The sequence below is a fragment of the Triturus cristatus genome, chromosome 7, assembly GCF_964204655.1.
Source record: "Triturus cristatus chromosome 7, aTriCri1.1, whole genome shotgun sequence".
Classification (NCBI taxonomy): Eukaryota; Metazoa; Chordata; class Amphibia; order Caudata; family Salamandridae; genus Triturus; species Triturus cristatus.
This window is the reverse complement of record NC_140590.1, coordinates 541,956,303-541,968,500: the sequence shown is the minus strand read 5'-3', so window position 1 is coordinate 541,968,500 and position 12,198 is coordinate 541,956,303. Positions and strand designations below refer to the sequence as shown.

At 43.5% G+C, this 12,198-nt stretch overlaps 1 protein-coding gene across 4 annotated transcripts in view; it reads right to left on the bottom strand.

Moving 5' to 3' along the window:
* The window catches only part of FBF1 (Fas binding factor 1), a 612,463-nt gene that overhangs the window by 51,574 nt on the left and 548,691 nt on the right, over nt 1-12,198 (bottom strand). For all 4 annotated transcript variants that reach the window (XM_085616959.1, XM_085616957.1, XM_085616961.1 and 1 more), the window contains one exon: nt 4,605-4,735. In XM_085616959.1, coding sequence (XP_085473085.1) covers nt 4,605-4,735 — 131 coding nt within the window. The remainder of the gene's footprint in view (nt 1-4,604; nt 4,736-12,198) is intronic.

The window sequence follows — 12,198 nt, the reverse complement described above, 5'->3', positions numbered from 1 at the left end:
CATCATATGTGCCATCTGGTTATTATCAATTTCTACTAGTGAAAAAAAATGTACACGTTTAATCAATGGCATAAGATAAAACAAGCATTGAAAATGCAATAGGTCTCGCCTTTGATTAAGTTAAAGCCATTTGCTTTGCTAATGGTATTGTATAGCAAAGCAAATGGCTTTAACTTAATAAAAGGCGAGACCTATTGCATTTTCAATGCTTGTAGTTTTCATGTTAGACATTTTGTAGTGTGCATGAGGTACAAGGAGTGTGTTCTCCAAAAGTGGCAAATTTGGAATGCAATGTGCTTCTGGTTTGAGTCCAGTCAACCTGAGCCCAGAATTTTCCTGTGCACAAATTCCATGACAAATGCCACGAGCAGCAAGATCTGCTGTGTCAGCCGCTACACTTATTATCTGGTGTCATACCTGGCCTCCCTCATTAAGAATTTCTTTAAAGTCCTACAGCGATTTATCACATCCCCCCAACAAGGCAGAAACCCTGGCAACTTTTACTAGAGATGCCAATGTTCCACATAATTTTTACCAGTGAATCCATTTTTTTACTCTCTTAAACCGTTGTTACAGAAGAGGAAGAAGCAACAGTATGAGACAACCTTGCTGTGGTTACGATCACCAAATCTGGAGGAGGATCTGTTCTAAGGAACAGAGGATTCTGGTTTATATTTTTTAACAACTCTAGATGGAGCAGATTTCAATGATGCAGGCATGAGAAATAGCTGCATTGCAGGTTTCAATAGGCAAGGTACTAGAGGAAGTAAGGGACTTGCTGTCGCTCTGTGATGTAGGGTTTTAAAAATAACAGAGGCTGATGAAGTAGTGATAGGCATGTTGATGTTTAACTTTGCTGCTCCTTGTATTAATATATTCTTAAAAGTCAACAGACTATTGCTGGAGGTGTATCTGTCAGAGCAGGTGAATAATCTCTGACCAAAGAACAAGTAGCAGTGGTCTAGGTTGGAGATCCCCTGTGTCGAGATCGGTATCTCCTACTTGATCTTCTGGAACATCTAGATGTTGACCTGCTTTTTGAACGTCTCCTAATTTAGACCTAGATCTGGAGTGATGGCTCCATCTTGAACTTCTAGATCTTTGCAGAGATCTAGGTGGCAAAGTTGTCAGATGTGGGCTGTTCACAGGTCTTAGAGAAGCAGTAGGAGGAATTTTTAGGTGGTGTGCCCAGAGAGAAATGAGCAAACGTTGATCTCCTAGGAAATGGTGTGCTTGAAAGCTGGATCTCCGGTGTGATGTGGTGGAGAATCAATGCAGGAATACTCTGAGTCTGATGTATGTAGCATACTTCTTTGCTGGATACCTTGAAGCCATTGTGGTGAGATGTTTAAAGTAGACTGAGATCTAGCTCTGGATGTGGAGCAAAGTCTAGATTATGTGGTAGATAACTTTGTTTGTAATGACTGTGTTGAAATATGCCTGGACGTCGAGTACTTTGGCCAACGTTGTTTTTGAGGACCCAGTGCGTGTTACATAAACCTGAGAAGGGCAGCATTTCCAGCACCTCCAAAACGATGTGCATCTACTGAAGGATAACTATCCAGAAACACATGTCTAGATATGCGCAGCTCTGGCTGCACCAACAATAGTGAAAAACTAAAGACTGTCACAGAAATAAGTGTTATAGTGCAATACATTTACCATAATGATTAGGGGCGAACTGAGTGCTGGGATGTGAAGTAGTATGCGCCTACTCTCTTTTTGTTAGCCTGAGATGTAGCTCTAGATGTGTAGTGTAGTCTACATTCTGTGGTAGATGGCTTTGTTTAATGAAAGCATTGAAATATTCTTCGACATTGAGTGCTTTGATGGAGAATGTTGTGTGTCTTTCGATGCTGTCTTCAACATCAAGGGTCGATGGGCTTTCGACGGGTGCTTCTATGGTGAACGTCAAGTGTACCTCAATGTCTAGTTGAGTCTCGACAAAATACTTGTTGATTGAGAACATGCAGGTAGCTCTTCTGTCTGTTCTCGATGTCATGTTTCTCGACCTCTTCCAGGAGCGTGTCCCTTTCCTCTGGTGGGGATTCTCCCTGGATCTCCCTCTATACGAGTCTTGGAGCGGGAGGAGAGCGCTAAGGTAGAAAGATGAACGTCCCCAAGGCCTCTTGATGACCCAGCTGCTGTTTCTTGTCTTCTCTCTTGGAGACAATGCAATCTGATCTTTTCTCTGTCCTTGAGGGTCCTTCTGGAGGATTTTTGACAGTGGGTACAGGCCTCTGGATGATGATCATCCGAAATGCAAACAATACAGAGTGTGGATATGACTAGGCCTTCTTTTCCCGCAAGAAGGGCGCTTCACAAAACGTGAAGGCATTTTTGTTTTCCAACAGATTTTATTGATTTTCTATAGTACCAGATGGGCGAAGCCCAGCAAGCAAAGCACATTTGAAATTCATACTGCAAGGTCTCTAGGTACTGTAAATTACCCACCCCTAAGGTCTGCGGAACATCAGACCAAAGAAAACACCCCGCCCCCCGCACGCACACCACACATACTTTAGAAACATTATATGCACATATCGTAGAAATTCCTCCTGTCTACCTCTTTGTAGCACCAACACTTTAAACTGGTAAATCATTCACCACCAGCCGTTCTATAGTGTCCCGGGTGGCTGGCTGCACCATTAAGGACAAATCAATACCCCTGTACTTGGCCCACCGAGCCCAGATCTTCCCATGCTTCTGCGGACAACCCCTCGCCTGGAACACCGCAACCTCCGCCGACATGCACCTATCCATGGCCGTTTTCCAGTTAGTTATACAGGGCGGGACGTATCTTTCCAGTGCTGTGCTATGTCCCGCTTAGCCAATGTGAGACCAAGAAACAATAGATGTCTTTTATACCTGTTCCCCCCGATGTCTTCTGTGCTGTATAAAAGCGTCAGTCTAGAGGTGAAGGCATTTTAACATATAATTTTCTGTCATAAAAGGTGTGACTACACTCTAGGTCTTGAAAGACATCATGCAAATATCAAAAGAAGGTTTTTGGAAATATTTTCCAATAATTAAAACCAAAGAGGCAGAACTCAGTGCCCCAGGATCCTGTCTCCCGAAGGCAGAAAAATAAACTTACCTATTGTCACCTGTGAGGCATGATGGGGTGCAGGATGTATTGTGAGGTTCTTAAAGGTACTGTGCCAGCTTTTCTCTACTATGCTTTGCATGGCAGCCTATTGGCTAACAATGTCACACATTCCCTTTTCCTTTTTAAAAAGGTTTGTAAAAGATTTTCTATGTCACTTTACTCCCTGTGACAAAAATGTTTGTATTTGATTTGGCTTCTTTTAAAAAAATGGAAATTAAATTATATTTGGCCATTTGTAGACTTGCCGTATTGGCTGCAAACATGTATGTACTGTACTACTGGACAAAGTTAGATATACATATATGAATAACGTTTAAAAGGGGTCTCACAAGTGGGCGGGACAATTCAGTGCTTATGACTATGATGAGGGTCGCCTGGAAGAGAATTATATCTTCTACCTACCTCTTACACTTGGTATCTCTGTTGCACCAATATCAGCTTAAAGACTCAGCTGAACAGATTTTAAAGATGTGTCCATCCTTAGCTCTGCCGTAATTTAGCATCCACATACTTCAAGACTGTCTTAGTCAACTACTTACCCACTGCTTTACATACACGCTCACCCAGACAGCAACATACCTCAATTGTGCTAGAGAGTCAGGCATATACCCACTGCTTTCCTCTGCACTCTAACTCTGCTGGTTGCAAATATTTTTTTATTTCCATTTACTTTAGTGTTACCAGAACAAAACACTCATCTGTCGCTTTGTCCTACATGCTTACCTTTAAAGACACATTTTTCAGGATTGTCAAAGTCTAATATTCACCAGCAGCTCTGCCATACATACTTATCTTCTAGCTACTTGACTCAGCACTGCCACAGTCCAACACTCACCTGCTGCTGTGTCGTATATACTTACCATTTTAGGCACTTGTTTTAGGCGTGCTAGAGCCCAACACTCACCAGAAGCTTTGCCTTACATGCATAGCTTTCTAGTCACTTACTTCAGGATTGTCAGAGTCCAAATCTCAACTGTAACTCTGCCATACATTCATAACCTTGGCAGCCACATACTGCAAGGATGGCAGAGTAAGAGAACCACCTGTCTCTCTGTCATAAACTCTTAGCATCACAACCATACTTTGTTATAAACTATTACCATGGAATTTACATATTTCAGAAAAGTATGTCTCTGGCGCCAGCCTGCAGGTCTGCTATACAAATCTGACCTGCACATATAATTAAGCATTGCCAAACTCCAACACCCACTTGTTGCTCTCACGTACACTTTTCCCCCTCTTGCTTTTCATTACATAAATGCCAAGCACATAACAACCCCATCTCTCTTAATCACTAGAATCCTGCTAGTTACACAGCTTCTGCCATCAACTTACTGTACGAGTGCCAAATACAGAACACCACAGACAACCCTGCCATACCCTTATCCTAGGAATCACATACTTCATGGTTACAGAGCCAGAAACCTGTACCTTCCTGATATCTAAATACTTCAGCAGAGAGAGTCCAACACTTGAGCTCATTGTCATATGTTACCTTGGCAGCTGTATACTTGAGGAGGGCCAACTTGGCATGGAATTCAGAGGAAGCGAGTGCTGTGTCATCTGATGCACCAACAGAGGGCAAAGCCTTCAGCTGGACAGAACCAATGACAGACTGAGGAAAATCTAGGAAAGAAGCAGGAAAAGGAGAGAAGATCAAATCAGTAACTATTCACACAAAGACAGGCATTGTAATGTGGTATTCCACTAAAGTTAGAACAGAAAGGTGGAGGTCATGGGAATGTGTCAGCACAGCTGCAAAACAAATGTGTGCAGAGGGGAAGATAGTTGACAGAAATGTACAGATTTGACATCTGACTGTGAGACAACAGGATATTGCACTAGCAAACGTGTGTACACTGGACTGCCCTGTTCTACCACTGTAGGAGGCTATAATTCAGAAAATGTATGCCCTCCCCCTCTGCTCACAAACACAAAGTGCAAGGTAGATTTCTGACACAGAGATGATCTTAGATCACTTTAACTCGGAACTATGGCCTATATTACATGGGTTCTGTGCTTAGCGTACATGCCCCAAGTGGGCTGAGATCTACTAAAGGGTAGATGGAATTGGGACTACCTACCGCAAGGTAGTCATGCAGTGTGTAATACTCACGTCAACCTACTTCTCAGCCTGACATTTGGTCAGTAATCCTGATAGGTAACATTTTGTCACTTGAGTTATTCAGTTCAGTCGCACACCTCAATGCAAAAACATCTGTTAAATTAAATACAGGTAATAACTAATGACCATCTGTTGGGTCTGGAAAATGTCTCACAGTTGAAGTTTAGTGAGTGTCTGGTGTTAAGCCGGTAAACTGTTCTAGAATCCTGGCAAAGAGACTCAGTCTTCCATCCATCCATGGTGGCTAACTGTGGCACCATATATTGGGGTATAACGACATCTGCTACTTAGAGTGCTTGAAACAGCAAAAATTTAGTATTTCACACTATATAAAAATAAATGATTAAATTACATTAGAAACAGGTTATTACTATCCGAGTCCCAAAAGCCACCCCAAGAAAATACCATTTCAACTCCATGATGGGGAATTCTTTCCTCTAAGAAGCACTTTAAACCTGTCAAACCATAACCACCCCATTTGAAAGGTTATTCACCTGAAAAATAAATATGACATACTCAAATGGAGGTGGAGGTCTGAGTGAGATGCTACCCAGACATTTCATGGAGTGGGCATGATACTTTTGGGGACAGGTAGGTTACCACCCTATAATATACTGCACATGGTTCTTTCCTGGGTTCCAAATGCAATATATCCCCACTGTTCAACACCACTCATTGCACTTTTTGTACTGTACAAGATTACAATATCAAACAAGAATGGAAATGATGTTCCCAATGAATCAATGTATTTTTGATATGGAACTCCGAAGAAGGACCACATAATATAATATCAAATATACAAAATGCAAGGATAAAATACATAATTATGCATTCTAGCTCCATAAAATTAAACAATATACTAAATTCATCACAACAATATAGCTTCATTAGTACAAATGCAAAAAACATAACAAAAAAATGGAAGATCTTGGCATATACTATTTCATTATGTGGAAACATTAAGCACTTATGGGCCTCCGATAATGATTAAATATTATATTTAAGAAACACTGGCCTTAGAAAGAGACGACCTGCATAGTGCAACATAGGACATGCAAATATTACCCGATTGATATACAGGTGACATAACTCACATAATCTCTCCTTTTTTGGGACTTTATCCCAAATATCTGAGATAATAAGTAGGGGGATCAAATCCATTCTCAACAAATAGTTCAATCTTCGGATCCCATGAGGGAGATTCCAAGTTAGATAAGGTTGCGTTTTTGTCCAGAGATTGGTCTCCTGCACTACCTGATTTTGCTGATTTAACTGATATAGAGCAATGTCTCTGTCCTGACCTATATAAAAAAAATACTTTATAAAATAACTCTTTACAAGGGATTTAGGCATTAAAGAGCCTACACTCACGTCAATCCTTAAAGTTCCTTTAGCCATCACAAAGGACTTAAAAACAGACCTCTTCTCTTTTTGGGGAACAAACATTTCGCACTTAAGTGCTGCACAAAGAGTTCCCCATCTCAGAATAGGGGCCATTGCATAAGTAAAAGTTGACAAAAGTCCAAACTCCAAACGTAGGGCATGAGGGGCAGCAAAAGAATTCAAATGACAAATCTGACGAAAAATGTGACATTCTATTACCTCAAAGAATCGCCAAAATCTCATATCCAACACCTCACAAGTGTAGCATATAGAAGGAGGAATTTTTACCCTACAGATTGACAAAACGTGACTGGAGTGACGTTTTCCACACTTTTTATACAGTCCATTGAGGACATTTGCCTGGGATAAGGCCCTCCTCGAGCAATGGTTTACATGTTCGTCTACCTGCCCACTACTAGAGAAGATCTTACCCAGGTAAGGATACAGTTCTTCTTTTTCCAATTTGTCTTCCCCTAATTGCCAATTAAACTTCACCCCGTTCTCACCTCCTTTCTTACGAAAATTAACAATTTAACTTTTTGATGTATTTATTTTCAAGAAATGGTCTTCTGCATACTTCATCAAAGCCATAAGGCGGCGCTCTAAACCAATAGGAGTTAGGACCAGTATTGCCACATCATCAGCGTATAACAGGCAACTAGTAGACATGTCACAAATTTTTGGGAATCTCCTCGCACCTTACATAAATGACCTGCAAAATCATAAATATAGAGGAAGAACAACATAGGAGCCAACAGGCAACCCTGTTTTAAGCCGTTATGGGACGTAACCTTTCTGGATAAGCCCCGAGTCCCTCCCATCAGGATTTGACACCAGGTGGCTGAGTGAAGTTCAGTAATTAGCCTCAGAAGGTAAGGTGGGACACCAATAGGAGTAACTTTCTCCACAGCGTCCAACTCTACTGAAAGCTGTGGCGAAATCAATGAAGGCCGTATACAACGGCATGCCACTGGAATGAGGATATTTTTCAATAATCGCTTGGAGGACAGCAATGTTACTTAAAGTGCTATTGTTCCCCCTGAAGCCAGTCTGGTCTGGACAGGATTTGTTTTCTTGGACACATTGTTGCAGGTGAAACAGTAAACTCCTAGAGAAAAGTTTACCCTTTGCATCTAACAAAGATATTTGTCTAAAACTTGCCGTATCGGAGGTTGAGCCACACACGCAGCGAAAACCGCCACCGGTCGAGAGCCGCCTTGGAAACCCAAACGCGCAAAACTGCTGACATTGTGCGTTCTCTTTGGAGGCGGACAGATCTAACCAAGGCTCTCGCCACCGCAGAAAGAGATCTTGCGCCACCTCCGGATGGAGATGCCACTCGTGATCCGCAAGGCATCTTTGGCTGAGCTCGTCCGCCCTAGCGTTCAGAGAACCGGCCGGGTGTTGAACCACCAGGTAAATACCCTGTTGTTCCAGCCCAGTCCAGAGACGAAGGACCTTTTGACAGAGTCCACGACTCTACTCCGCCTTGCTTGTTGCAGTACTATATGGCAATCGTGTTGTCGGTGAACACCTGAACTAGCCTCCCCTTAATTGACGGCAAGAAGGCTTTTAGTGCCAGTCGGATCGCTCAAAGCTCAAACAGGTTTATATGGAGCTGAGCCTCTGCCAGAGACCAGAGTCCTCTGATCTCAATGTCCCCCAGATGGCCGTCCCATCCCAGAAGGGACGCATCCATCACTACTGTGAGATCTGGGTGGGGAACGGAGAGAGGGGTCTGCCCTTGATCCAATCACGGTCTGTTAGCCACCACTGCAGGTCTTTCGCAGTGCCCTCCCAAATCTGAGCCATGTCGGTGAGATTCCCTCAATGCTGTGCCCATTGGAACTTCAGGTCCCACTGTAGAGCCCACATATGCTACTGTGCATTGATTACTAGCAGGATGCCTGGGCCATGAGGCCCAACAGCCTCAAAGTCATACTCACCGAAATCCAGGATAGAGGCTGAAACATCGGTATCATAGCCTGAATATCCTGGACTTGTGGTTCAGGAGGATAAGCCCGAAACTGCATCGTGTCTAGAACAGCTCCAATGAAAGGGAGTGTCTGAGAGGGGTTCAGGTGTGACTTCGGCACGTTGATAGTGAACCTCAGCGAATGCAGAAGGTTCGCCGTAGTCTGGAGGTGGGAGACGACTGTTTGGGGTGAGCCCACCTTCAACAATCAGTCATTTAGACAGGGGAAGACTGGAACCCCCGATCTCCGCAGATGGGCTGCAACCATCCCCATCACCTTTGTGAACACCCGAGGGGCGATGGTGAGGCCGAAGAGGAGCACTGCAAATTGAAAGTGCTCGTTATAGGAAAGTGCCCCTTTTTGTATGGTTGCCCCCCACTTTTTCCCTAATGTTGATGTACTTTGAGTGCGCCCTGGGTTCCTGCCAACCAGGTACCCAGGACCTATGTTCTTTCCCTAAACTGTACTGATGCAAAACCGAATTGGCACACTCTGGCCACATTTAAGTCCCTTGTTAAAGGTACCATAGGTACTAAGGGCACTGTGAACAAGGAAGGCCTCTAAGGACTGCAGCACTTATTGTGCCACCCTTAGAGACCCTGTACCTTTACACAAACATACTGCCATTGGAGCAATGTCCAAAAGAGGGACAACAAAAATGAGTAGCCATTACATTGAACTACAACATACCATTGATGACCTACATTGGGTGGTCCTTGAAACACTAACGGGAAAAACTCAAAATGCCGAAAGAATACTCTTTGAAAAAGAACAAAGATGGGTACATCGTCTGAAGACTAATTCCACAGGACTGAATGATAATATTCCCAGGCTCAGCATTACATAATTTCCCTTTCTGATTACATGACCACTCCGTAATTAGCAGGTCATTGAGAGTGGCTGATCTACACTTAAAGGAGAATATACAATTGACTACTAAATGTTAGTTAAATAACACATGTCCATCTCGACACATCCACCTTATGAGCAACCTGAAACTTCCGGCAGTGATCCAGGATAAACTGATTTTTTGACTGTTCTCCAGGTGCTAAAGCGAACATATTGACACAACACCCTTATTCCATTATTATTTTTTCCATTCGTTTTATTCGTTGCTTCCTTTCTGATAATTTAAATTATTTTTTTAAATAATTAGCGGTCCTGATATCACCAGGCACCATTTCGTAGTCTGTCTTCCTTAGCCACTATCACTACAGACATTTAATGGCCACTCAAAGGAGCTCTCGAGTCATCCGGGATCCTGAAGGCAGAGTCAGCACAAGTTGTGCAAGACTGCCGCATCAGGTACGAAGAACTGGAAGACTCCATAACTGCCTGAAAACACGCAACGTATTACACCAAACTAATGCTCAACTATGTATTCCTTGAACTTCCCAGCAGTGTTCTGCACCACCAATGTCCAAAGCCAAATTTAAGACTAAATGTATGCGCTTAACTTTGGAATTTCGCAATGTTGAACATTAGCTATGGCAAGGTGACGCTTACATTCTGAGTCACCCGCCTGTGTCTTCTCCTTGTTTCTTTATGTTTCTTTATATTTCCGACAGTTGTGCATCAATCAGCGCCCTAGCGAAGCCTCACATGTACATTCCTTAATTAGAAAGGCAAACCATGAGCATAACCAAAACGCGATATAAGCTGTGTCTAAATCATTCAGGACGCGCCTCATTTGTATTGGGACATGTAATCACCCTGATAAGCACGCATAATCATAACGCAATACACGCTGAGTTCAAATCATTCGGGACGCGCCTTCTTCACATTGGGGCATGTAACCACCATGATAAGCACGAGCCACACCCTATAGCCACAAACTGCTAAGTTCAAACACAATATCCAGACCACACACTGAGGCATCTCACAAAGGCGTCTACTATACCTTGCCCAATCATTCTAGCATACGACCACCGAATTTCTATTGCGCTTAAGTGTAACCTACCTATACTTGTAACCATGCAGAATCCCCTTCCCCTGTTTTGGGATTTAAAGTATTGACATTTTCTCAATTGCTTATTCTGATGAAATGTTCAAGTTTAACAATTGTCAACATCATCATGAGACCTTTTTAACATATTTTAGCATTTATTTAGAATCATCATTTTTTTGTCTCTCTTTGTTTCATTTATTCTACACTCTAGGTACTTTTGACCTACTACTCAGATATACGATTTCTGACTTACACAGCTGGGACTGGGAGAATATCCAGCTCCACCATCACTTCTTCCAGGTCCTGAAGAAAGCCCCCGACCCTTCTGAGTGCCCATAGTGGCTGAAACATGTCGACCATCTATCTGGACTATTAAGTGCAGTGGACTCATAACCTGTCCGACTATGCACAACACTGTTTTTATTTTCCCCATGCTCCGAACTGAATAAAGTTGAAGTTTAGGTAGCATGAGGATTTTTTAAGTTCACCACTTGAGCACTCTCACTTTTTCCTTTTATTACTAATCACTACTGAAATAACCAGTGGTTCCCTCCAGGTGGAGGAAGCATAAAAAGAAACCCAATGATGATGCTGTCAGGTATCTGAACAAGGCGGAGAATCAAGATATACCTCCTAATGACCTGTTCACGTGAATGAGGGTTTTTTAAGTAATGACGGTTAGAACTCACGAACCCTGGTTGCAGGTACAAGTGATCCATTCCACATTGATATTTACTAAGTCAATTCTTAGACACTGTAAGTGCAGTAATGCCATGAAGAGTATATGGTACTGGGCGTTTGTCATTACAAACTCACAGCACCGTAGTGGCTTTACAGAAAACTGGGAAGTTTGGTACAAAACTTCTCAGCACATTAAAGCCACACTGATGCCAGTGTGGGATTTAATGAACAATGCACTCAGAGGGCATCCTAGAGAAGCCCCCTGAAAAAGGACCTAACCCTAGTGTCCTGGCTGAGACATGTTTCTGGACCCCTGGGTTGAGAGCCTGCCATTCTCGGGGTCCTGAAACAAAGCACATTCTGGGACAAGGTGCCAAGCCTCCTCCCCCAGGATGGGCAGGGTCCACGAAAGGGGAGCTTCAAAGGCTTTGTTGCCTTTGTGAGCTACCCCAGCCATTTGCTGCTCCCAGCAACTGGCCCCCACCGGTTCTGATCCCCACTTTGGGTAAGAGAATCAGCGGGAAAACCAGGTTAGGAGGAGAGGTGTGCCAACCTTTGCCAACCCCACCACTTATGTGAGGGAGGGGAGGGGAGGTACAACTGTCTGTCCCCGCCATCTTGCAGATGGGGGGACCCAGCCAACCAGAGTGAGACTTATGCCCCCTCCCACTGGAGGGTGGCATACTAGGGGGTGTACCAACCCCAAGGAAGGGACCCACTAGCCCCGACACGTATCTACCTTTAATACCCCATAATTTTGTATTTATGGGCAACCCCGAACCTTGCCTCCACAGACAAGAATAGAGAAGAAGAAGGACCAAAGAATCCTTACTGAAAAAAGAAGAGGAGGAGGACACCAACTGCCTTGGCCCCAGCCCAACCGGCCTGTTCCAACCTCGACCTGCTCCAGCGAAATCCCAGTGTGTCCTGCAACCAGCAGCCCCCAAGTACCCGGAGGACCTGCCTTGCCTTCCCA